Consider the following 27,455-nt stretch of genomic DNA (forward strand, 5'->3'; position numbering starts at 1 on the left):
CAGTCTCTTTCATGTCTATTGTTCTATATTTTACATATGAAACCAAAAAGTACAATGGAACCATGTCCCTAAAACCCAAGATTCTTACTAAGACTTGTAGTATTCTGTGCTCTTATTGCATCACTTAATCTTCTTTCTATCAGGTTCCTTGCAGGCTGATAAAGTTTCCATTGGGATGGCTTTGAAGAAGCTACAAACCAAAGCAGTTCTCTTGGATTCCATGGTAACACAGCTCAAACAAAAGGTAAGGCCTCACCCTGTTGAAGCTCAAAATTGTTGAGTGTCTGAACAGAGTTGGAAAGTTTTTTCTTGGCTTGGACATAAAGTTGTTTTTGTTTTTTGGGGTTTTTTTTCTTTCTTGGAAATGTTTCTTTCTTTAAAATTCTACTTTTTCAATTCCAGACAGGAAAGAAGCTAACATCAATGTAAAACAGCCACATTTTGCCCTTCCCTACTGACATGAACAAAGTACTCCTCTTTTCATTCCTCTAATTCACCAACCAGTTGCTTAGATATTAGGAAGGTTTTTTTTTTCTTCCTGAAGGCCAGAGGCAGCCTAGGGCTTTAACCAAGCAAAGTAAATGTTATCCCTACATGATAATTTTTCAGAAAATTCTTTGCATCTGGAAAAGAAATATTAGTAGGAACTAATTTTAATTAGCTAGTGAGTAAAGTTAGTTTCGAGTGAAGAGCGCTGAGTTCTTTTCTTGGCACTGCTTTCTATATTGGTAATCATCAAATTATTTTCCTTATTTGAGCCTATCTCCCTATCAATGAAATAACTTACCCCATTCTACCTCTCCCTTCCTTCTGCACCCAATGTACTCTTCTTTTAATCTTTTAATGTTACAGTTGCTAAGTCCTTTGTAATCCTGATTGTGGCTCCCTGATATTTGAATTGTTTCTTTCTGGCTACTTGTAGTATTTTTTTCCTTGACCTGATTGTTCTGAAATTTGGCTATAATGTTCTTTGGAGTTTTTGTTTTGGGATCTCTTTCCTGAGGTGATTGGTGGATTCTTTCAGTGCCTATTCTTAAGAAGAATTATAATTATTTTCTTTGATAATTTCCTGAAAGGTGCTGTCCAGGTCCTCCTTTTGATTATGGCTTTCAGGTAGTCCAGTGATTCTGATATTGTCTCTCCTCAATCTATTTTCCAGGTCAGTTGTTTTTCCCATGAGGTATTTTACATTTTCTTCTGTTTCTTCATTCTTTTCAATTTCTTTGATTAATTCTTGATGTCTCATAGTCATTAGCTTCCACTTGCCCAATTTTAACTTCTAAGGAGTTGTTTTCCTCAATTTGCTTTTGTTCTTTCTTTTCTATGTGACCAGTTGTACTTTTTAAGGAGTTATTTTTTAGTGGATTTTTGTATCTCTTTTTCTATTTGGCCAATTCTACTTTTTAAGCCGTTGTTATTGTTGTTGTTGTTGTTGTTGTTGTTTTTAAGCTGTTGACTCTTTTTTCATAATTCTCTTGCATCGCTCTCATTTCTTTTCCCACTTTTTCTTCTACCTCTCTTATATGATTTTTAAGGTCCTTTTTGAGTTCTTCCATGAATTCTTTCTGGGCTTGAGACCACTTCCTGTTTTTCTTTGTGGTTTTGCCCATAAGCGTTTTGACATTCTTTTCTTTTTCTGAGTTTGTGTCTTGATCTTTGTCACCATAATAACTTTCTGTGGTCAGATTCTTTTGTTGTTGTTGTTGTTTGCTCGTCTTTTTTGGCCTTTTTCCTTTTTTAAAAAATTTGAGCTTTGCTCTTAGGGTGGAAGAGGCATTGTCTCAGGCTTCTTGTGCCAGGGGTACAGGCCCTGGCTGTTTACCTGGTGCTGCACTGAGGGGGTAGGATGGGAGGTGGCTGGGCCTGCTAAAGGCCATAGGGGTCTGGGAGCTTACCTGGTAATGAGCTGAGATCCTGTTGCTGGTGTCTGGCATGTACTGGGGTATGTTTCTGCATTTCCCCAGGAATACACTGAAGCACGTGTTAGTCTTGCCACTGGAGGTTGCCTGTTTGCCAGGGGCTCAGCTGAAGCACATTAGTGGTTCTCAGAGCTAGAGTTTGCCCAGTCCCCTGGCTATGCTGAGACACATGGGGGATCCTGGCATTGGTGTTTGCCTGCTCCACCACACTGGGGCTCAGGATCTACCGCTGGTTTGCTTGGGGAGGGGGGAGGGTTTGATGCTGGCTTATTGGAATGCTTTCTGTCCTGGACTGCACTCTTCTTTTACCCAAGTGAGACAGATCTTTCCTGTCAATCTTCCAAGTTTCTTGTGATTAAAGATTGTTTCACCTCGTCTTTTTGCTGGTTCTGCTATTCTAGGATTTGTTTTGAGGTACTATTTTATGGTTGTTTGGAGGTGATTATGGGAGAGTTACAGTGATTTCCTCCTTACTCCTCCATCTTGGCTCCTGGAAGTCCCACCAGATTTATTTTTAAGGGAAAATGTACAGAGATGTAAGGAGTTTGTGTAAAATATTGTCTGTAAAAGTTGAGGGTATACTGTTCCATAAATACAAATATAAGGGACTGTGGGCTCAGGGTTAAAAATAATGTGTACAATAAGGTAACTCAGTTCTTCATTGGATGAAAATATTTTTCTCCCTTCCTTTTTTTTCTCATGTAGTTTCCCTAAGTTTGATGTAGCTTTCTTCTGGGCCCCAAAGGTCAGGCCCCAGGAGGAGTCCTGAGGCTCCTCTTCTCTTTGTACTAAAGTTGTCTCAATCTTTGAAGGTGCCTTTTCTCAGCTTGCCTAGTTTGTCTTCTTTCAGCTCCAGGTTCAATGCCTTGTTTTGTAGCTCTTTTTGAGGTGGCAAAGAGTGATAATCTGAGGGGATCAATTGGGGAATAAATAGCTAAACAAGTTATTATATATAAATGTGATGGAATACTACTGTGCTATAAGACATGATAAAGGGGCTGTTTTCAGAGAAACTTAGGAAAACTTGTATGAACTGATACAGAGTGAAGTGAACATGAGAACAACTTATAACAGTAACAATATATTAAAGACAGTTTTGGAAGAATTAGGAACTCTGATCACAGTAATGACACCAACCATGATTCCAGAGGATTAATGATGAAGCATGCTTCACATTTCCTGATAGAAAAATAAAAGACTCAGAAAGCAGAATGAGACATACAGTTGTACCACTCTGGACAAGTCATTGAACTTCTATGCCTTAGTTTCCTCCACTGTAAAAATGGGAATAATGATAGCATCTGCCTCTCAGAGCTGTTGTGAGGATCACACGAGCTTACGATTGTAAAGCACTAGCACAGTGCTGGGCATGCAGTAGAAGCCTCGTAAATGCCGGCGTGCTAGCTAGTGGCGGTGGCGATAGTAGTAGTAGTAGTGGTCAGTGTAGTCCCAGGCACATTCCTACTAGTTCATGCTTCTTAAGTGAAGCATTCATATACAGTTATCAAGATGCGCAAAATATAAATGAGGTCTTCAGTCCGCATGTTAAACTGAATTGAAAGGTCATTTATAGAATATGTATGTGTCTAAAGAAGCCAGGTAAGTTGTTGATTCTTACAGATGTCATATGGTAACTTATTATATGGGGCAAGTCTATTACTAATGGCTTTTTTATCAGATTATATGGAATAAAAAGCTAAAAATGTCTAAAAGAGATAAATAATAATTCTCTATTCATTTCCAATGGGTGCTTTTTGCAAGTGCTACCTTGATCCCTTCCCCACATGCTCTACCCCTGCTTCTCTACCACATGCTTTTTCTGTTACAGTTCTTTGCCACTCATTTTATCTCTTATGCTGCAGTACAGAGAGTACTGGACTTGAAGTTAGAAGGCCTGGGTTCAAATCTCAGCTGCCACTTACTAACTGTGTGACCCTGAGTAGATCCCTTAACTTCTCTAGGCTTCAATTTCTTTACCTGTTAAATGAAGGGATTGGATAAGAACTTTTAAGCTCTCTTCCAGTTAAATCTATGGTTATTCCTTCTTAGATCATGTCCTTGATTTATGTTATCTCATATTTTCCTGATCTTTTCTGAAGTTGGGAGAGCTCCTTTAATAGTGTCTTTCTGATTTGGAATCCTAGGTGCAACAGAAACCATTGGACATTGATGAGTTCCAGGGCCAGCTTTCCAGTCACTTAGATCAAGTCCATTTAGAAATTTCAGGGCTACAAGAACAGGTAACTCAGCTCAAGATGCATTTCGGTACAGCCAAGAAAGAGGCAGGGAAGACTTCTAACAAGAATCAACAGCAAATCCCTGAGTCTTTGACACTTGGAAAAGAGGTGAGTAGGTTAAAGTTATGCTCAATCTCCACAGTCCCAACTCTTTGCATAAGATATTGATTATCTCCTATTGGAACTAGTGTGATCTACTCACTGGCCTCTCTTTCACTTTCTTCCCATAAGTTTGTCTACAGAATTTTGTTGCAGAGTTAATATTCCTTGACAAACACTTTGACCATATTTTCCCTCTGCAGGACCTCTCTCCTGTACTGCCCCCTTCTCCAACCCCAGAAGCACTTCTTTCCTTCTTTCTTTCCTTTTTTCCTTTCCTTTTTTCCTTCCTTCCTTCCTTTCCTTCATCCTTCTTTGCTTCCTTCCTTTCTTCTTCCCTCCCCCCTTCCTATAAATATGTTTGTACATCCTTAGTGAGTTTGTTTTGCTAAAAATTAATCCCTCCCTTCTAATTTTCTCTTCTCCATTTTTCCCATTTCCTTGTTGAGTGAAATGTATTTCTCTGTCCACCTCTATGTGTGTGTGTGTGTGTGTGTGTGTGTGTGTGTGTGTGTGTGTGTGTATTCTTCCCTCTTGTGAGCGTTTTGGGTGAAAATCACTCTTCTTCAGTCTCCTCTCTTTGTTTAGATGTCTACTTGTACATTCTTCCTTCCTCCATCCTTCCTTCCTCCCTCCTTCCTTCCTTCCTTCCCTTCCTTCTTTCCTTCCTTCCTTCCATCCATCTATTCTGGGTCTCCTTATTTCACCAAAGCTCAAAACATAAAAACCACTCACAAGCTTTATCCCAATACTTATCTTCACAGAAACTTTGACCTGTTTTGTTTATAACTTGAACATTTTGTCTGGTGATTCTCTGCTCCCTAGGGCTCATCATTTTGATATCAGACTGAGTATGGGTATTTGATCAACTTTGTCCATACTGCAGATCAGAACTGATCCCAAGCTACCCACCAGCCTTAGCCTCCCCAGTAACAGGGAAGACAAGTGTGCTCCATCATGCTTGACCTTTCAGTTCCTCAAGGACCTCCTTCAAATTCTGTGTTGTTTATAATGCACAAATCTTCTAGAGTAGCAAAAGGATGAGAATATTCACAAATTTCTTTATAACAATTTACACATATGGTTACTTCAAATGGGAGCTAAACTTTCCACCTTCCTAGTACAGAAATAAAAAAATAAACTTCCTTTGTATCTCACATAGTACTTTGTTTTACAATTCTCTAATACACTATGTATTGTTTTGAATTAATTAAGCTGCACGTTGACACGATTTCAGATGTAATCAGACCAACACAGATCACACAGCATCATTGTCATTTCCTTGCTCTAGACTTAATAGTTTTGTTCCTCTTCAAGACATTTATCATGTAATATTGTGTATTTTATTTACCTGTGTTTAGGTTTTATCTCCTTGATAATCCATGAGGTCTTTCTGGTAGGGTTTATATCTTATGTAAACTTTAGATCTTTTCCCAGTCTAACAGTTCTCAGCACAGAGTAGGGACTGAATAAATGTTTGTTGATTTGGACTACCAACTTTAACGTTTTTAGTATAGATTTTCAGGTTTCTCTATCTGCATCTCTAGAATTATACCATAAAATGGCTGTTTTAACATTAATTTGGATATATTGCAGGCCAGGACATGTTTACTGAAGTCTAACAACCTATACTACGAAAGCTTGATATAATTATCTTATAAGTAAAATGTTTAACTACTTTTGTAACAATAGCAATTTCGAAAGAATTCCAGAAATACAAGTACTATATTTATGATATGTGGCACGCTTCTATTGTCCCAGGAAGAAAGGAACATGTTATGTTTGTAGGTGTGCATAAATATTAGCAATAACATTCAGAATTTTTTTTTCATTTGAGTCTCATATGTATAAACTATGGAAATGTACATATGTAACGTCATATATCTAGAGATAGAGACAAAATGATTTTCTTTATAGAACTTGTGCAAGCACAGGGCTAGAGTTCTGTCCACTGAATGGCTAATAGTGAAGTAATTAATTATTTTTAATGAGTTTTTATTGATGCCTTTTGTTTTTTATATCATAATTTTTCCCAGTGTCACCTCCCACCCCAAGAGCCATTCTGTCTAATAATAGTGTAAGACAAAAAGAGAAACAGGAAAAATCAGCATAATTGATCATCAAAAAATTTCTGAAAATATGTGCACTGTGCAATGCTTGTGGACCTCCTACCTCTTTAAAGGGGTAGGGTGCTGGTGTCTTCTCATATTTCCTCTTTAAAGCTATGCTTTGTTCTTTATAATTTTGCAACATTTACTTTTGATTTTTTTGCAGTGTATGGTTATTCTTCCTGTTTACATTGTTGTAGTCATTGTGTATATTATTTCCTTGTCCCTACTTGCTTCATTCTGTATCAATTCATATTAATCTTTCCATGGTTCTCTGTATTCATTACATTCATCATTTTTTATATCCAAGTGATAACTCCGTTACATTCATGTACCTGGTTTGTTTATTCATTCCCCAATCAGTGATCAAATACTCTGTTTCCAATTCATTGCTGTTACAAAAAAGTGCTGACAAAACTTTTTTGAAGTATGTAAATGGGCACTTTCTTCTTATCAGTGGCCTCCTTGGAGCATAAGCCCAGTAATGAAATCTCTAGGTCAAAGGATATAGTCATTTTTGCATAATTCCAGTTTTCTTTTTAAAATGGTTATACAGATTCAGAGCCCTACCAACACCACTACACCACTGTCCCTTTTTTTCACAGCCCTACCAACATTGACTATTTCCATCTCTTGTCATCTTTGCCAGTTTTCAGGGTGTGAGGTAAAACCTCAGCGTTGTTTTGATTTGTATTCCTCTTATGTTTAGTAATTTGGAGCATTCTTCAGTGTGATTGTTAATAGTTTGTAATTTTTTTGAGAACTGTTTGTTCATATCCTTTGACTACTGATATGTTGGGGGATGGCTTTTGGTTACATCTACATAGATAGATAAATATACATTAATTGTTTATATCTTAGATATAAATACCCTTGTCAGAGAAATTTGATATTATTTTTCTACATTTAGCCACTTCTCCTTATCCTGCATTAATTTTGTTTGTACAGAAGCTTTTCAATTTCATGTAATCACTTATCTATTTCATCTTTTTTAATTGCTGCTATCCCATTTTTAGTTAAAAATACATCTACATATAGCTGTGAGAGGCATATGACTCTTTTTATGGTATGATCTTTAATATTAAGGGTATGTATTCATTTACAATGTGTTGTGGACTGTGGTTCAAGTCTAAGCCTAATTTCTGCCAGACTGCTTTTTAGTTTTCCTAGCAGTTTTTATCAAGTAGGGAGTTTTTTTCTTAAGTGGTTTATGTTTTCCAGTTTATCAAACACTGCATTATTGAATCCTCTTGTTTCAGATTTTCACCTTATTAAGTCTTTTCCATTGATATGCTCCTCTCTTTCTCTCTCTTTTTTTAAATACTAATACCAGATGGTTTTGATGACTCCTGCTTTGTAATATAATTTGAAGTTTGGAAATGCTATTCCTTTTCGCTTTTACTTCTTTTCATCATTTCTCTTGATATTCTAGATCTGTTGCTTTCCAAATGAATTTTGTTATTATTTTATCAAGTTCTATAAAGTATCCCTTTGATAATTTAGTTGGCACAGCATTGAAAGTGTTAAGTTAATTTTGTTAGTATTTTCATTTTTATTATATTGTCATGGCCCAGCCATGAGCACTGGATATTCCTGCTGCTATATAAGTTGTACCTTATTTCATTAAGGAATACTATGCAAGTCTTTTGTGTGCTTTGGTATATTAATTCCCTAGATACGTGACACATTTTAAGTAATTTGGAATGGGATTTCCCTTTCTATTATTGCTTTTTAGATGTTTTTATTATTATATAAGAATGCAATTAATTTTTAGGGTTTATTTTGTAGGCTTCAACTTTACTGATGCTATTACAAGGGAGGGAAAAGGAAGGGAATAAACATTTATATAGCCTCTACTGTGTGCCAAGCACCGTGCTAAGTGATTTGCAAATATTATTTCGTTTAATCCTCACTATAACCTTGAAAAGCAGGTAATGTTATCTTCAACAGTTAAGGAAACTGATGTCTACAGAGGTTAAGTGATTTGTCTAGAGTCATGCAGCTAGTTAAGTGTCTGAGGCTGGATTTATATAAACTCAAGTCTTCCAGACTCCAGCCCCAGTGTTCTATCTACTGCACCAGTTTAATTTGTTTTAATCAGCCAGTATCTATCTTATCACTCCCCCAATCGTGTGTGTGTGTGTGTGTGTGTGTGTGTGTGTGTGTATTCTTTTTCTTTTGACCAGGTCAGATGAAAGTGAAGTTCAAATGTTAACAGTTTCCCCTCTCTCTCCTCTTTTTTTGAATAGATGTCTGCCTTGTATACCCTGATAATTTGAGATAATTTTCTTTAACCTTTTTTCCCCTTCCTCCTGCCATCATCCCCACCCCCACCAGCGTGTTTCTCTTTCTTTCTCTTTCCATTCTTTTCTTAAGGTTATTAAGACATAACAGAACTACTCTCAGGTTTTCTCTAATTGATTTCCTATGTGACCTGTCATAATGTTAGGGTTCAGAGAGGACACAAGTATTAACCTATTTTCAGATGTAAGTTTATTTTTGTTTAGTCCTTTATTGTTGTTCATTTCATGTTTACCTTTTTATTTTTCTCTTAACTCCTATGGTTGAGCTTTGAAGTTTCTACATATCCCTAGTCTTTTTATTAGGAATGCTTAGAAGTACTTTATTTAATTAAAGGTACATTTTTCACCCTGTAGAGTTATACTCATTTTTTCTGGGGAACTTATTCTTAGGTTTAAGGTTATATCCTTTGCCTTCTGAAATATTGTATTCTGAACTTTTTAATCCTTTGTGGTGGTAGGTGCTAATTTGTGTGTGATCCTGACAGTGTCTCCTGAGTACTTGAATTCTTTCTTTCTGGCTTCTTACAGTATTTTTTTCATTGCTCTGGTCACTCTGGATTTTAACTAAAATGTTCCTAAGAGTTTTCATTTTGGGGTTTCTTTCAGGAGGTGTATTCTTGCTATTTCTTTGCCCTCTGGTTCTAGCAGATCTAAATAGTTTTCTTTTTTATTCAATTTTATTTTATTTTCAAGTCCAGATTTTCTCTCTTCTCCCTCAGCATCCTGTACACATTGAGAAGGCAAGAAAAATAAAATACATAAATTTGTATAGTCATGCAGAGCAAATTCCTTCAGTAGCACAGTTCAAAAAGAAAGAACGAAAAAGAAATGTTCAGTCAGCACTTTGATCTAATTAGTTCTCTGTCTAGAGGTGGATAGCATGTTTTATCATGAGTCCCCTAGAATTGTGGTTGGTCGTTGTGTTGATCAGAGTTCTTAAGTCTTTCATAGTTGATTGTTTTACAATATTGTTGTTGTATAAATATTTTCCTGGTTTTGCTCATGTGACTTTGCATTAGTTCATACAAGTCTTTCCAGGTTTTCCTGAAACCATTCCCTTCAACATTTCTGATAGCCCAATAGTGTCTCATCACATTCATATGCCATAACTTTTTCAGCCATTCCCCAAATGACAGGTATCCCCTCAGTTTCTAATTCTTATGTTGTTGTTCAGTCGTTCAGTTATATCCAACTCTTTGCCCCTATGATAGACCACACAGTCCATGGGGTTTTCTTGGCAAAGATGCTGGAGTGATTTGCTATTTCCTTCTCCACTGGATTAAGGCAAACAGAGGTTAAGTGACTTGCCCAGGGTCACAGAGCTAGTAAGTGTCTGAGACCACATTTGAACTCAGGTCTTCCTGACTCCACGTCCAGCACTCTATCCACTGAAACACCTAGCTGCCTAATTCTTTACTACTACAAAAATAGCTTCCATCAATATTTTCCTACATATGGGTCCTTTGATCTCTTTGATCCTCTTTGTTTGATCTCTTTGGGGTATAGAGCTAATAGTGATATCATTGAGTTAAAGGAGTATACACGATTTAATAGCTTTTGGGACATAGTTCTAAATTGCTTTCCAGAATAAGTTAAATTAATTCACAGCTCCACTAGCCATGCATTACAGTCTCTATTTTCCCATAGCCACTCCAGCGTTTGTCATTTTCTTTTTTTTAAATCAACTTAGCTAATCTTCTGAGTGTGAGGTGGTACCTCAGAGTTGTTTTAATTTGCATTTCTCTAATTATTAGTGACTTAGAGTATTTTTTAATATCATATCTGTCTCCATATCTTTTTCATGCTACTTCTCCATATGAGACAATATAGGTGAGAAGAGGTACTGAAGAAATATTATAGTCTTTATGTATCTCATTCAATCAATAATCATTTATTAAGTGCCTATTATATCTCTTTGTACTGTGCTAAATGCTGGTGATACAAAAAAGAGGCAAAAAAGAATATTTGACCTCCAGGAGCTTATAGTCTAATGGGGAGAGAAAACATGCAAACAAATATATACAAAGCAAGCTATATATAGGATAAATAGGAAATAATTAATAGAGAGAAGGCATTAGATTTAAGAGTGATTGAGAAAGGCTTCCTGTAAAACATGGTTAATTTAGTTGAGACTTAAAGGAAACCTGATGAGCCCTGATGAGGTCCAAGAAAAATTTTATGAAGACCTAGAGACCCTCATCATCAGTGTGCTGAAAGAGGACAAGCTTGTAATTGTGGGCGACTAACTCAGGGAGTCTTTGGGAGGAATGGAGTTGGAAAAAGCAATAGCATTGGTCACTTAAAACTGAAGAAATGTGCATCTCATGACCAATTACATCACCAGCACTGCCTTCCATTTACCTAAAGACAACAAAATGCCACAGATGCAGCCTCGCAGCAAGCACTGTCATTTAAGAGACAAGATGTGAGAGTGATGAAGGCGATGTGTGGCTCAGTGCTGGACTGATCAGAGATTCATCCTCTCCAAACTAAACATTCGAATTAAAAAAAAAACAGTGACCTGAAGGCAAGATGACTATCAGGAGTCTCAGCTTTGACAGATTAGATTCTCTTAGCCTGAACAGTTTACTGCTAACTTGGAGGAAAAGCTGAGTCAGCACATAATTAGAAGCAGAAGAGAAGTGGGCAGCTTTCAGAGTTTTGGTGTGCAGTCCCAAATTTGCTCATCTGGGCCAGAACACTTGCAAACAGCAGGACTGTTTTGATGAAAGTGATGGGGAAATTCAGAAGCTACTAAATGAAAAATGAAAACTACACAGTGTTTACCAGCAGGGCAGCTCATCTCTCTCAAAGGAATAGTGTTTAACTCCATCAAAAGTAAAGTGCAAGCAATGCTTAGAGAGATTCAGGATTCTTGGCTCAGTAAGAAGGCAGATAAGACTGAGTTTTATGCCAATAACAACAATCCAAAGCACTTCTACAGTGCCCTGAAGGCTGTTTATGAGCCAGAGGCCTCTGGTGCATCTCAACTACTCAGTGCTGATGGAACCTCACTGATCAGTGATCAGTGATCATGATCTTGGAGAGACAGGCAAAAAACTGCCATAGTGTTCTCAAAAGACCGTCATCAAACAATGCTGAAGCCACTGACTGTGTATCTCAGGTTGAAGTCATTCCCTCTCTAGCTGAACTTCCAACTGAAGAACAGATATTGAATGTTATCAGGCTCCTCTCATGTGCCAAAGCATCTGGCACTGGTTCCATCCCAGCAGAGATCTACAGGGCAGAGGGTCCACTGCTCATACAAAAGCTGTCTAAAGTCTTCTGGGTTATATGGCAAGAGGTTATTCTCCTAGTAAATCAAGGATGCCCCCATTGTCCATTTCTATAAAGGAAAAGGAAACAGGTTGTCCTGTGAAAATCACAGGGGGTCTTTCTTAGACATTACTGGCAAGGTTGTTAGCAGAGTCCTCCTTAATCAGCTTCACCTAGAAGAGGGTCATCTTCCTGAGAGCCAGGGTGGAGGAAGGATTGACGTAGCATTTGCTGCCTTTCTCCAGGAGCAGAACAGAGGTCTGTACGCAGTATTTGTGACCTGACCAACCCTTTGATACTGTCAGTTGTGAGAGCTTGTGGCAGATTGTGGAGAAATTTGGTTTCCTGGAGAAATTCATCAATATTGTATTCCAGTTTCATGATAACATTCTTGCATAGGTTCTAGATAAAGGACAATGCTTTCATGCTTTCCCAGTCACTAATGGAGTGAAGAAGAGCTATATGCTTGTACCAGTGCTTTTTAGCATGACGTTTTTCATGATGTGAGATGCCTTCAACAAGGATGAAAATAACATCAAGGGGGCAACAAGGTGGCGCAGTGGATAGAGCACCGGCCCTGGAGGACCTGAGTTCAAGTCCAGCCTCAGACACATAACACTTACTAGCTGTGTGACCCTGGGCAAGTCATTAACCCCATTGCCTAGCCAAAAAAAAAAATTAAAAAAAAAAAGAAAATAACATCAAGGTCAGCTACTGCACTGATGGTAAACTAACTTGAAAAAGCTACAAGCCAGAATTAAAGCATGAAATGCAAAGAACCAGAGATATCTGTTTTTTGCCATGATTATCTGATATCTTCTTTTATTTGTTCAGTATTTTGACTTTGTTTTAGTATTTCTTTTTAATATGTCTTTATTTCTCATAATTCTTACTGTCTCGTGGAGTCATTGGCATCCTATTTGCTCCATTCTAATTTTTAGAGAGTTTGTTGCTTGGACGAGGTTTTATACCTCTTGTGCCAAGCTACTAATTCCTTTTCCAATTCTTTCTTCCATAGCTCTTTTTTCGTTTCCATTTTTTTGCTCTAGCATTCTCACTTCATTTATAAATACATTTTAAACTTCATTTGGAATCTTACTTGATCTCTTCAAGGAATTCTAGTTGAATTTTTTCCCCTAGCTATGTTTTTCTTTGAGCTTTATTTGCAAATGTTTTTGAGTCATTCTTTTCTTCTTGGTTTGTGTCTTGAGTATCCTTGTCACCATAATAGTTTTTTTTATGTTTGCCCATTCTTCCAGTCTACTTCCTTTCTTCAGATTTGATGTTAGGGCTGTTCTCTGTTGCTCATCTAGAGATAAAGTCTGGGCTGTCCTGTTGCTGCTCTCTTGGGACTGTTGAGTGTTGTGTTATTACAGGGTCTTAGGGAGATCTCAGGCTGGGGACTTGAAAGTTTTCAGTGCTCCCAAAGTGATCCAATCCAGCACAAAATCTGTTTGTTTCCCTGCTAACGTGAGCTCTGCAAATTCCTGATCTGAGTTTTGGTCTGAGCAACAGTAGAATAATACTGCTAGACTCAGCAGTTTTCTTTTGGCTCAGTGGCAGAATTGTAGACTCCCCTTTGGTCTGAGAGTCCTGCCCTAGCTATTCCTCTGTGGGCTGGTTTATGTGGTAGAAATTAGATTGTGCTCTGCCCCTCAGATCTGAGCTGCATTGCTTCTGCTGCTGGCTTCTCAACTTCCTTCCTCAGTACACCACTCAGGGCCTCTCTACCTGGGAAAATCCATCCTGTGCACAGTTTTGTTCATCCACCTTGTATTGACGTGTTGGAACTGTGTATTAGGTGATAGAGCTGCCAATTTGCCCCTGACCCAATGCCCCGGTATGTGTATGTGGTGGCATCCCGTTATGAGTCTAGGACCTCCCCTTGTCCTCGTGCACAGCATCTTCCTGGCACTGGCGTGACTTGACTTGATCCTGCAGAGTGCCTTCAGACTTCCTTTTTGTCTCCCTATTTCAAGCAAGGCTAGACAGATAACTCACTGTGACTTTTTTCCAGACTTCCCCATTAGGATTTAGTTTAGAGCATTTTCTAGATCTGTTGGGAGGAGTTTTGTAGAGGAGAGCTTACTGCACTTCTATCATTCTGCCGTCTTGGCTCTCTCAATAACTTTTAAAGACATCATGAGTAGTAATGGTAAAAGATGAAAGCAAAAATGAGATCTGTATGGTATTACATGTAAGATGCCTCTACAGTTTCCACATTGTAAGGGGATCTAGAAAGTTCTTTCTAGTGCAGGAATTCTTAACTCTTTTTGTATCATTGACTCTTTTGGCAGTCTGGTGAAGCCTGCAGACCCCCTTCTCAGAGTAATGTTTTTAAATAATTGAAGATGCTAAATTTCATTGAAAGGATAGTGAAAATAAAAATGGAATCTTTTCCCCATCCAAGTTCATGTACCCCCTTAAATCTGTCTACAGGCTCCTTGGGGATCCATAGACCCTGTTCAGTGGACAGGAGAGGAAGAACAAAGGCCTTGTAGGATACCTGTTTCCTTACCAGTTTGGTTCAGTTTTTATTTCCCTTAGAGGGAGTGATTAGCATCACAGAAGTAAAATAAAGGAGATCTTACTGTCTTCCATAAGATTCTGCAAGTAAGTAGTTAGCAGTCAGTCCTCCAGCCCCATGGTACATCTGAGTAGTAGTACTAGGCAGCTATCTTTGATAAACATATAGACTCTGAGCAACATTGTCCTGGGCTTTCTAATTCCATTCAATTCCAGTTTTTAACAGCTCATTTTTTCAAAGTGAGGTGGTCTTCCTGAAGAATTTCCTCTACTCTGCCTGTGTAATTGTGAAAATCTAATTAAGACTCCTTGCTTTTCACTAGGGGGCAATGTGTATTTGTTCATTGTCACCATACTTTCCACAGAGAATGAGGAGTCTTCTCATTAACTTTCAATAACCTGGAACCAGGGAAATGATTTTTAAATTTAATGTCATAATGAAATCCTGTTTAGTATTATTAGGTGGCTAACTTTTGTGCATTTTATTTGATGTTTGATCTTATTTATCCTCTTAGTATCTTTTTTTTTTTTTTTTTTTTGGTAAGACAGTTGGGGTTAAGTGACTTGCCCAAGGTCACACAGCTAGTACGCGTCAGGTGTTTGGTCTGAGGCTGGATTTGAACTCAGGTCCTCCTGACTTAAGGGCTGGTGCTGTATTCACTGTGCCACCTAGCTGCCCCTATCCTCTTAGTATCTTAATGACTTTTCTTTGGAAGCAAAGTTCTTTGCTTTCCCAACTTAACCTTCAGAAACAGAAACTTTAAGGAATAAAGTTTTCCTTTATAGTTCAATTGAAGGATTGTCTATACAAACTAACCAATTTGTCCTTACCATCCAAGATTTTAAGAACAAAACTCCAAAGTAGATGTCTGCTTAGAAAGAGCAAGGGACTCTCAGTCACTTAAATTTTGGAGGAACACCTTTTCAAGTATACGGGGCTAAATCTTTTTCAACTACATAGACTCCTAGTTTGTCACATACAGTGTTAATTCTACCTGTTAGATTGTGCAACTCAAATTATTTATTTGGTACAAGAGGTATAGAAACACATTTGCATTTATTTGCCTTCCTTACTGGATTATAGAATGTCAGAAATGGAAGAAATTTTTGAAATCTGGAGCCCCCTCATTTTAGGATAAGGAAATAGGCCTGAATAAATCATGACTTGCGCAAGCTCACATAGCTAGTTTAGGATGTAGTCATATAAACTCTGGACTTAATCTCCCAACCCAACACTCACCAACAGGTTGTGTCCCCCAAGCACAGATAGCTGCATCTCCTCCTAAAGGTTCTGAAGCTAACCCTAAGGAGTAATAGGATTTCCTCTAATACTATCAGCTTAAGCCTCCATTCTAGTGTCTTCCACCCAATATCAATTGTCAATAATAGTTAATATCACCTCCATACTGTTAATATCAGTGATTAGAGCCTCAATATCAATTTAAGTAACATCTATTAGCTTTTACAAAAGAGATTCTTACTGAGAAGCTATAGCAAGAACAGAATTATGAAAACATCTTTCCTTTATCATCTTGATCCCTGAGGAAAAAGAGCTCAAACTTAAAGTGGTTGCTACAAAGCATTCATCTCACCAAGTTTGTTTCCAAATGCGGTATAGTCAATGGACAAGTCATTCCTCTGACTGTAAGACACAGCATCTCAGCTGCCTTTAATTCATTGCTTGGCTGGGGCCTACGAATTGTTGCTTGGAGCTCCACTACTTACACAGCTCAGCTGCTGTCAAACTATGGTATGGACTCTACTTCCTAGATGTCTTGAGATCTCAGAAAGCCTGTACTGAAGGAAAGAAAATACAAACAGGATGCAGCCTTGTCTCAAACAGTCTCACTTAGGAGACCATGTGCTGGACCAGGGAGATTGAAGAAAGGAAGATACCACCTCTTCTTCTATCTCTCTCAAACTAATAAATTGACACTTACACTTCATGACCAGCAGGAAGGAAAGAGTTTTCTCCTTTGGGGTCTTTTTATGTACTCTCAGTTCCAGCTCACCAGACAACCAAAAGGTTAGTGTTTACAACACAGTAGTTAAACGAGAATCAGTCACAAAATAACCTTCCAGTGCTCTGTAATAGAGATTCAGGTCCCACCATGCCATGTCATCATGAACTTCTAGAAGCAGGTTCACCAAATATGTATACTCCCAGGACCATCAAAAAATTAATATACGTTTATTAAGCACCTACTTTGTGCCAGGTACTGTGCTGAGGATACAAAGAAAGGCAAAAAACAGTCCTTGCTCTCAAGGAGCTCACAATCTAATGGGGGAGACAAAATTGCAAACAGCTGTGTACCAACAAGCTATAAACGGGATAAATAGGAAATAATCAACAGAGGGAAGGCACAAGAATTAGGAGGGACTGGAAGAGGCTTCCAATAGAAGGCAGAGTTTTAGCTGGGACTTGAAGAAAGCCAGAGAAACAAGGAGTGGAAATAAGGAGGGAGAACATTCCAGCTATGGGGAATAACCAGTGAAAAAGGCCAGAACTAAGAGATGGAATGTTTTGTTTGAGGAATTGCAAGGAAGCCAGTGTCACTGGATCAAAGAGTAGTTAGGGTGTGTGGTGGGGAAGGTGTAAGAAGATTGGAAAGGTGAGGGAGAGAGAGTGGGTTATGTAGGACTTTGAATGCCAGACAAAGGATTTTATGTTTGATCCTGGAGACGATAGGGAGCCACTGGAATTTATTGAATGGGGGATAACATGGTCAGACCTGAACTCTAGGAAAGTCACTTTGGTGGCTGGAGGATGGACTGAAATAGGGAAAGACTTGTGACAGGCAGACCAAGCAACAGACTGTTGCAATAGTCCAGACTTGAGAAGTCCAGACTTACAACATCAATGAATGTCACTGTCATTATCAGAAGAGAGAAAGGGGGCATATATGAGAGATGTTGCAAAGGTGAAATCAACAGGCCTGGGTTATAGATTGGATATGGGGGTGAGAGGGAGTGAGGAGTCCAGGATAACTCCTAGGTTGTGAGCCTGAAGGACTAGGAGTATTAGTATTGCCCTCTATAGTAATAGAGAAAATAGGAGGGGGGAGGGTTTGAGGAGAAAGGTAATGGGTTTAGTTTGGAGCACGATGAGCTTAAGAAGATATGTATGGGACATTCCATTTGAGATGTCTGAAAGGCAGTTGGAGATGCAAAATTGGAAGTCAGAGAGTTTGGGGCAGCATAGATAGATTTGAGAATCATCATAGAGATGGTAATTAAATCCATAGGAGCTGATGAGATCACCAAGTGAAGTAATATAGAGGAAGAAAAGAAGAGGAACCAGGACAGAACCTCAAGGGACACCTAGGGTTAAAAGGAGTGACTTGGATGAAGATTCAGCAAAGAATACTGAGAAGGAAAGTTCACATAGGTAGGAAAACAAGAAGAGAGTAGTGTCCCAAAAAACCTAGAGAGAAAAGAATAATCAAGGAGGAGAGGATGATTGGCTATGTCAGAAGCTGCAGAGGTCAAGAAGGATGAGGATTAAGAAAAGGCCATTGGCTTTGGCAGTTAAGAGATCATTGGTAACTTTTGAGAGAACAGTTTTGGTTGAATGATGTGTTCAGAAGCCACATTATAGAGAGTTAAGAAGAGAGTGAGAGGAGAGGAAGTGGGGACACCTATTGTAGATGGCCTTCCTAAAGAGTTTAGCCAGAAAATGCAGACACAATATGGGACAAAAGTTATAGGGATGGAAGGATCAGGTAAGGCTTTTTTGAGGATGGAGAAGACACAAGTATGTTTGTAGAAAGTAGGGAAGCAGCCAGTACACAAAGATTGAAGATAAGTGAGAGAGTGGGGATGGTAGAAGATGCAGTCTCCTGGAGGAGATGGGATCAATCAATAAACATTTATTAAGCACCTACTATATGCTAGGTACTTTGCTAAGTGCTGGGAATACAAAAAGAGACAAAAGATAGTCCCTGCCCTCAAGGAGCTTAAAATCTAATGGGGGAGAGGGAGAAGATAAGACACAAACAAATCTGTACAAAGCAAGCTAGGGATGGAATGGAACCACTTGTGCAGGTAGATGGGGTTTGCTTTGGCAAGAAGGGCCACCTTTTCATGTGAGACAGGGGTGAAGGGGATCATGGCAGAAGGCATCTGAGTGATATGAGATGAAGAGGAGGGGAGAAAGAAGGAGCTCTCTGCAAATGGCCTCAATTTTTTAAGTGAAACTGAGGCAAGGTTTTCAGCTGATAGGATGGGGGGAAGTGGAGCCATGGGAAGTTTGAGGAGGAATGAAAAGGTTTAGGAGAGACACTGCAAAGGAAAAATAGAAGGATTGCCTTGCAGCAGTGAGGCCCCAGTTGAAGTTATGTAACATAAACTTGTAACAGATTCATTGAGAAGAGTTGTGTGATTGTCTCCATCTTCATTCAAAAGCATGAGTGAACATAGTGAATGATGGGAATGAGCCAAGGCTAAGACTTGTCAGGGCACAATCATTGATATCATAAGGAGGTAAGGGACTCAAGAATAGGGCAGTGTAAAGTTGAACTGGGTTCCCCCCCCCCCAAAAAAAGGCCATTTTATTTTATTTGGAGGTCAGCATAAAAGGAAACTACTAAATCAGAAAAAGGAACTTCTCTGAACAGGTGGCCGTAGTATTAGTTTTAAGAAAATTTAATAGTACAGTGCTTGGCAATGGAAAATGTACAATTTCTCTCTTGAAACAGGTAATTTAAAACAAGAAAGCATTTCAACAGTAGATTAAGAGAGAATCAAAATGGGGAAGGGAGGAAGTGTGTTGCTGATATAAGAGTGATGGCTTGGGAGAGAACTGATGTATGGAGGGACTGGAGGTGATAGTGTGTATTAAGAGCAAGGTTTGGTATTGGTAGGCAGAGGAATAGATGGAAATATAATATGTTGTGATAAGATTAGAGAATTTCAGAGTTAATGGTGCATTTGTGTATGATGGCAGTATCAAGGCTCTTACTGGCCAGTTCCCTTTTACAAAGGCAAATTGAGGACCACTACTCAGGTCTCCTGACTAAATCTCTTCTAAAGAAGCCCTATCCCAAAATACTCAAGCCTAGAAGCCATTACTTACTGCTTTTCCAACCAAGCATTTGAACTGAATCTTGAAAGAAATGAAGTATCTCAATAAATTGAGATCTGGGGCAAGTCTTATGAGTTTCATTAGACAAACTAAAAGGACTGTTTTCCTTTCCTCATGTATAATAGTATTAGGGATGAAGAAGGAGCTTTTTTTTTTTTTAATCCTTAAACCTCTCAGTTTGCTGAGATTTTTCTCTTTTTTTTTTTTTAAATCCTAACTACTCTCATGAAGAAAGTACTATTTATAAGAAGCACTTTTGAAAACTGACGCTAACTATATCTGGTCAAATCTGAGAGCTTTCTAAATCATAACAGACAACTAATGTATCACTCTTCATACTATAAAGCTAAAGATCCTAGCTACTGGGGCAAAAACTCACTATTTGACAAAAACTGTTGGGAAAACTAGAAAGCAGTGTGGCAATAGACCAACATCTCACACAAACCAAGACAAGTTCCTAAAGGGCACATGATTTAGATATAAAGGGTGATATAAGCAAATTAGAAGCACATGGAAGAAAATTACCTGTCAGATCTATAGATAGTGGAAATGTTTATGACCAAACAAAAGATAAAGAGGTTCACGAGAGGTCAAATAGAAATTTTTGATTATATAATTACATGAAATTATTTACAAGCAAAAACAATTCAACTAAACTTAGAAGAGAAGCAGGAAATTGGGAGGGGGAGCGGGAATGTGCAGCAACTTTCTCTGCTAAAGGTCTTGTTTCAAATTTCTACAAGGAACTGATTCAGTGACTGGTTCTTCCACTTAAGTAACTGTGGTCTTAGGCAAGTCACTTGATCTCTCTGAGGCCCAGTTCTTTCATCTGTAAAGTGGGGGGTAATACTTGCATAACCTACCTTGTAGGGTTGTTGTAAAGATGAAATTTACATTTGAGTTCCAATTCCTTGACTCAGGAGAGTGCTACATAAGCTATTTTAAAAAAAAAAAGCATTATGCTGAACTCTGAAAATAAATGAAGGAACATTTATGAAGCACTTATTGTGTACAAGGCACTGTGCTAAGCATTAGGAATACACATAGAAAAGCAAGGAGAAGGCAAGGCAAATGGAAAGGGCCTTACAGCTTCCTTAATGTTTATTTCCATTGACAAAATCATAACTTTTTTTATGTTAAACCATTTGATAGTACCATGAACTTTAATGTTAAGAACTTTGTTTTCTGGGTCTTTAGTTGCTGTGGCTGTTGAGAAAGCTGAAACTGTAGCACCTAAAAAGGATTAGAGTTACCAGGTGTTGTTTCTACGAGCCTTTCTCTCCTGGATGATGGCTAAGGGTGCTAGACTGGAATCAGGGCTGGTAGTCTGGGTAGTTCATGGGACTCTTGTGCTTACCTGCCCCTCAGTGGCAGTTGTTTGGTATTTGGTGATCCTTTTGGTGGTGGCAGGCTGTCTTCAAAGGGATTGTTCTGAAAGATGATGGCTGTGGGAGTTTGGCTGAAAACAGGTCTGGTAGTCTGGGGTGTGCCACTATTCCTGGGGTTTGAGGTTCAGGATCCTAGACTATCTCAACAAAGCTTTGAGTGGTCTCTGCTATATGTTGTATTGAATAAGGCTTCATCATACATTTGATTCTTTATTGTGCTCACTTAATAGAGCCAATGGTAATGATAGAAACCAAAAAGCAAATAGAGCCTAGTAGATAATGGAAGAGGTCAGCAATAGGACATACAGCATTTTGGAAGGAATAGGGAGAAATGAAGGAGGAGCGTGATGTCAATATGTCAAGGAACTGTGATTTCATTGCTATGGGAACTGCTTCCACCCAGGGACATTGGAATCCTGTCAGTGATACTTAAAAGCAAAATATTTAGGAGAGCAAGAGTTATGGAGGAATATGTAGGGATAAAATACAGGAAAAGAAGTTATGCAAGATATGCAAAATAAAAGCTAATTATCCTTTAAATCAAAACAAGGCAACAGCAGAGATAAACCTGAAGCAAAATGGATTTCTACTACCAGCAAGCAAAGTCTAAAAAGGAGATTTCAGTGTGGACTATTATCTATACAGGAAGTCAGCCAGAAGTGGCTATCATTCTGATCAATAACAAAGTCTCATTGCAGAGCACTGCATGAGTAGCCAGTGCACTGGATTGGCCACTTCTTTCTAGTTTTTGTTTTCCCATCTATTAAAAAAGCGGGAGGGGGAAAGAGAATGATTTGATATTTAGATCATATTGCTACAGCATGCAACAGTGCAGATAAAAACCTTCAAATACCAAGCATTATTGTTGTTATTCTTATTGTCATTAAGGGAACAAAAATTCAAAAATTAAGGGGTGAGAGAGGAATGTACTGGGAGAAAGAGAGAGAGGGAGGTAGAATGGGATAAATTATCTCACATAAAACAGGCAAGAAAAAGCTTTTATACTGGAGGGGAAGAAAAGGGAGGTGAGGGGGAGTGAGTGAACCTTCCTCTCATCAGAATTGGTTCAAAGAGGGAATAACATACATACTCAGCTGGGTATAGAAATCTGTTTTACCCTAGAGGAAATTAGGAAGGGAAGGGAATAAGAGAAAGTGAGGGAGTGATAGAAGAGAGGGCAGATTCGGCAAGGGGGTAGTCAGAAGCCAGACACTTTTGAGGAAGGACAGGGGGAAAGGAGAGAAAGAATAGAATAAATGATGGTGGGGGGAATAGGATGGAGAGAAATACGGTTAGGAATAGTAACTGTGAAAAAAATTTTTGAAGCAAGCTTCTCTGATAAAGGCCTCTTCTCAAACATATAGAGAACTGAGTCCAATTTATGAAAATAAGAGCCATTCTCTAATTGATAAATGATGAAAAGATACAATCAGTTTTCAGATGAAATAATCAAAGCCATCCTTAGCCATATGAAAAAAATACTCTAATTCACTATTGATTGGAGAAATGCAAATGAAAACAATTCTGAGGTACCTCATTCCTATTATATTGGATAACAGGACAGAAAAGGTGAATGGCAAATGTTGGAGGGGAGGTGGGAGGAATAAGACTTTAATGCATTGTTGGTGGAGTTGTGAACTGATTCAACCATTCTGTAGAGCAATTTGGAACTTTGCCCAAAGGGCTATAAAACCATGCATACCTATCTTTGACCTAGCAATACCACTACTAGGTCTGTATCCCAAAAGAGATAAAAAAACAAAAAGGAAAAGGACCCATATGTACAAAAATATTTATAGCAGCTCTTTTCTAGGGTTACAGAATTAGAAATTGAGTGGATGCCCGTCAATTGGGGAATGGTTGAACAAGTTATGGTGTGTGATTGCAATCGAATATTATTGTACTGTAAGAAATGATGAGCAGGATGCTCTCAGAAAAACCTGCAAAACTTGCATGAGCTGATGCAAAGTGAAATGTACTGTGTACAAAGTAACAGCAATGTTGTAAGATGATCAGCTGTGAATGACTCAGCTATTCTTAGCAGTACAATGATCCAAGACAACTCTGAATGACTTATGGTTAAAAATGCTATCCATATCCAGAGAAAGTCTCAATACAGATTGAAGCATTCTTTTTTTTTACTTTCTTTATTTTACTTGAGTTTTTTTTTTTTGGTCTGTTTTCCTTTGCAACATGACTGTTACAGATATGTTTTACATGACTACACATGTATAACCTGTATCAAATTGTTTGCCTTCTCCGTGAAGGGATAGGGTGGGGAGAGAAGAAGGGAGAGAATTTGGAAATCAGTTTTAAAAATGAATGTTAAAAATTGTTTTTACGTGTAACTAGGGAAAAATAAAAATACTAAATAAAAGCTAGAAAAAAAAGAAATAAAATTCAAATTTTATATTAGAGCTAGGCAACAAAAATGTTAAGCAGTATATCCCAGATCTGTACATTTTCCCATGTTATTCTGTTTCACAGTTGAAGATTTTGTTGTTTTGCCAGCCTGTTTTTGGTATGTGTTGTTTGTAGCTGGAGTCTGAACCTAGCAGCCCTCTTTTTGGGCTTTCATTTACAGAGTCTGATGACCAAAAAGCCTCTAGAAGGAGCCGCAGATCGAAAGGATCAGTTTGACCAAATAGGGGCTGGGGATCAGGCCCAGCCTCTTGGGGCCTTCTCCATGCAACTGCTGCAGAAGAAACTGAAGGAAGCAGCAAGAAAAATCTCCAGCCTAAGCCAAGAGAAGCAGCAGCTCATTGAAATGGGGAACAGACTTCGTGCTGAACTGGGTAAAACAAAGGGTAAATGCATCTTGAGGACTCTTTGGGTTCTCTCTCCTCTTGGAGCATGAATCTCTAGGAACAGAATGACTTTGAATGAACAGAATTTGCAGTCGTCTTCTTTAAACCACTCCCTAGCAATCCACTCATTCCTGGAATGAAATATATTATGCACACTGGATACTATTCCAGACCAGGGGTGTGGGGAGAAGGGTCAAGTCCATGTGGTCCCCAAATAGGGTAACAAGTGAAAAGCCTTTACTGTATATATAAAGGGGGCAAGGAGTGGGTGGAAGTGATCTATCCTCTGGTTTCTCAGGAAGGCAAGAAGGAAAGCAAAATAACCTCATTGTGGAATAAACTCAGGGTCAAAAGTAACTGGCACAGAGTAGAATTTTATTTTAGAGATCAGAGTTCTGCAAACCAATTTCCCTGGCAATGTTTGTGAGGAAAGTACCGCAGGTTAACAAAAAAGTCTAAGGCCGTTTCTATACAGCTTTGTAACACTCATTAATAAAAGGCTACCATGTTCCCAGACTGACTAAAGCCTGCAGTCTTTCATAGGATAAAGGCAACAGTGTCTTTTAACGAAGACTGATGTTCAAAACTACAGCATTCTAGGCTCCAGTTAGGTCTTTGTTTATCCTGAAACTCTTTTTGATTTTCTGAGAAAGTTAAGAGCCATTTGAATCCAAACAGAATAAGCAAAGATGTACAGATGACGTAAGCATAATGAAAGAATGTACAAATAAAATGCCACAATAAACATGAGGGAAATGAATGTCAAATCAAAATTTGTAAGGTTAACACAAATGTTAAAGGGCTAGTCCTTATATATACACAAAATCAATATAGTGGTACCTAACACTCAACTGTAAAAAAAAAAAAAAAGTTATGTCCTTTCACAGTAAAGGAGACTCATCAGTAGAAAAGGCAAGTGTCAGTAGTAAAGTTGAAAGATAATTAGACTTGTAGTCAGAAGGTCTGGAATAAAATTATACAGTGCCACTTATTAGCTATGACTTTGGACTTATTACCTCCCTATTCTGGACCTCAGATTCCACATTTGTAAAACAAGGGGATTGTAATCTAAGGTCCCTGCCAGTCCCAACATTCTTTAATTCAGATTAGGTTTTAAAGAGTTCCTTTTCATCTAGGCCATGCCTGCTAACCATAGATATCCCCCAAAGTTCTGTCCTGGACCCTCCTCCCCTTTCCCTCTATACTATTTCACTCAACAGCTACCATGAATTAAATTATCATCTCTATACCAATGATTCCCACATCTCCAATTTGTCTAGCTGTAGACTCTCTCTTGACCTCCAGTATCACATCTCCAACTCTCTGTTGGACATCTCAAACTGGATGCCTTATAGACATCTTAAACTTAACATATCCAAAACTGAACTCTTTAACTTTCCCCCTAAATCTTCCCCTCTTCATGAAACTTAGCTGTTTTTTTGAGACTCACAACCTAGGTGTCATCTTCATCTCCTCACCCACCATGTCCAATCAAGTCAAGTCATCCAGTGTTGTATAAAAGTCAAGTCAACAAGTATTTATTAAGTTTTTCCTATGTGCCATGCACTGTGCTAAGCACTGGAGATACAAAGAAAGGCAGTCTCAAAGAGAAGGCACTAACCTAGCTCTTTCTACTTTTCCATTCTTCTTACGTCTTACTCTCCTTTATGTATTCTATGATCCAGTGACGCTGGCCTCCTTGCTATTCCTTGCCCATAATACTCCATCTCCAAACTCAATGTATTTTTATGGTCTGGTTCTCATGCCTGGATTGCCCTCTCCCCTCATATTCACCTCCAGGGACTTCCCTGGCTTCCCTCAAAACTCAGTTCAAGTCCCACTTTCTATTCCCAGTTCTCCTTAATCTTAATGCCTTCCCCCTGAGATTGTCTACAGTTTATCCAGTATATATTTTGTTTGTACATAATTGTTTATATGTTATCTCCCCCATTAGACTGTGAGTCTCTTAAGAACTGGAACTGATTTTTGCCTTTCCGGTACCTGGAATATAGTAGGTGCTTAATTGACTTCTACACAACACTGAAAATGTAGTTCCACGTTTGTAGCACATGGATAGCCCCTGGCCCTTTCTTACAACTACCTGTAGTTACACCTTCCTGAGACATTCTTTTCCTATCCTGTTCTTGTGATTCATTTTTTTTCCATCAAGGGAACAAAGTTATTTATTGTTACACAGCGTCGTGTTGTTAAATATTTAGTAGTGTACTTTACTGTACAGAGGAGCACATTTTTGATTTACAAGATGTTAACAAAAGTCCAAGTCCAAGGTTTCTTGCAAAGCAGTGCAAGCATTTCCCAGTGACCATTCATGGCTCAGCTTAAAACAGTCCCCTTTGACTTCTGAAGGAATGTAGCCAAAGACAATGCCAAATGCAGATGAGCATATAGCTATGTGACTTGGTAGTTCCACATTTCATTTCACTGGTAAGTCTGGTGTTACCTAGTGCAGGATTTCATTGTGTGCATAATGAAAAGGCACCCCTCCCGGAATTTTCTTTTTTACCACATAGTTCTGTAGAACAAAAATCTCATAACACTCAACCTCTATTTCCAAGAAATAATGCTTGATTACATTTCACATATATTTCAAAGTAATAATCAAAGTTTGAAGGAGAAACATGTTAAAATCTTGAGGATTAAAAAAGGTGACTCATTTTCTTGTTATACTCTTATTATGTAAATTCCTTCCTATATCTTAAGCTAGGAGCTGATATCTGCTCTCTGAACATTACTTGAGAAAGTCATTAAACCATGCTGTCAAGATTCACTATAAATTCATATCTCACTTAAGGTATGACCTCAATGCTTCTTGGAAATCCTCTCATTCATTTCTAAATGACTCCTTATCATATTTCCTACCACAGCTAATCCAGATGTTATCTACTCTTCCCAAATTCCCATCACTCATTATATTTGCTGACAGTCCCAATTTTAAGAAAAGAAACTGTACTTTTATTTTTTTTAATGAGGCAGTTGGGGTTAAGTGACTTGCCCAGGGTTACACAGCTAGTAAGTGTTATGTGTCTGAGATCGGATCTGAACTCAGGTCCTCTTGACTGCAGGACCGGTGCTGTATCCACTGCACCACCTAGCTGCCCCAGAAACTGTATTTTTAAAGAGTATTGTACTTTTAAATGTTATCCTCCTAACTCTTTGCACTTCCCTCCCTTCTCCTGTGCTGCTCGTACATTGCCAGGCTCCATCTCTGGGTTACCCCTAATCTTAATACCTGCTACCTTCTCTGCTCCTATGTATATGTTATGGAATGTCACTGAAGGAAGTCATTTAACTGATGTTCAGTTAGCCTAACTCAAATTTATCTCATCTAACCTCAATTGGATCCTCACTGGTGCATGGCAATATTTTTATTCTTCCATATTTAACTCTCTGTTGCACTCCCCAGAATGAAATTGCAGACTTCCTAAAATACTCTCTACACTCACCTACGCAGCAGACTTCACCTCCTACTTTCCTGAGAAAATTGAGCATCTTCTTTATTTCACATCTCACAATTCTTTTACATCATTCCTCATTGTCACCTTTTTTGCTCTAGTCCTTAATAAAAATGAGAACTATCAAGGCCCAACCCTTCTTGTGCCCTTGATTCTATCCCCTCTCGTTTCCTCTGAATTCTTGCGCACTTCATCCCTTTTTTCATCTTCCATCTCTTCTTATCTGCTGGTTCCTT

General features: G+C 38.4%; 1 protein-coding gene across 2 annotated transcripts in view; it reads left to right on the top strand.

Annotated features, from left to right (window-relative positions):
• Positions 1-27,455, top strand: part of LOC114050733 (coiled-coil domain-containing protein 57-like) — a 195,991-nt gene that overhangs the window by 76,921 nt on the left and 91,615 nt on the right. Inside the window, exons 9-11 of one of the 2 annotated variants that reach the window (XM_027872596.1) lie at positions 144-244; positions 4,064-4,264; positions 23,524-23,734. In XM_027872596.1, coding sequence (XP_027728397.1) covers positions 144-244; positions 4,064-4,264; positions 23,524-23,734 — 513 coding nt within the window. Of the gene's footprint in view, positions 1-143; positions 245-4,063; positions 4,265-23,523; positions 23,747-27,455 lie in introns of both variants that reach the window. The other variant, XM_027872597.1, reaches the window with a different exon arrangement.

This window comes from Vombatus ursinus, unplaced genomic scaffold (genome assembly GCF_900497805.2).
Source record: "Vombatus ursinus unplaced genomic scaffold, bare-nosed wombat genome assembly UNPS02014801.1, whole genome shotgun sequence".
NCBI classification, from domain to species: domain Eukaryota; kingdom Metazoa; phylum Chordata; class Mammalia; order Diprotodontia; family Vombatidae; genus Vombatus; species Vombatus ursinus.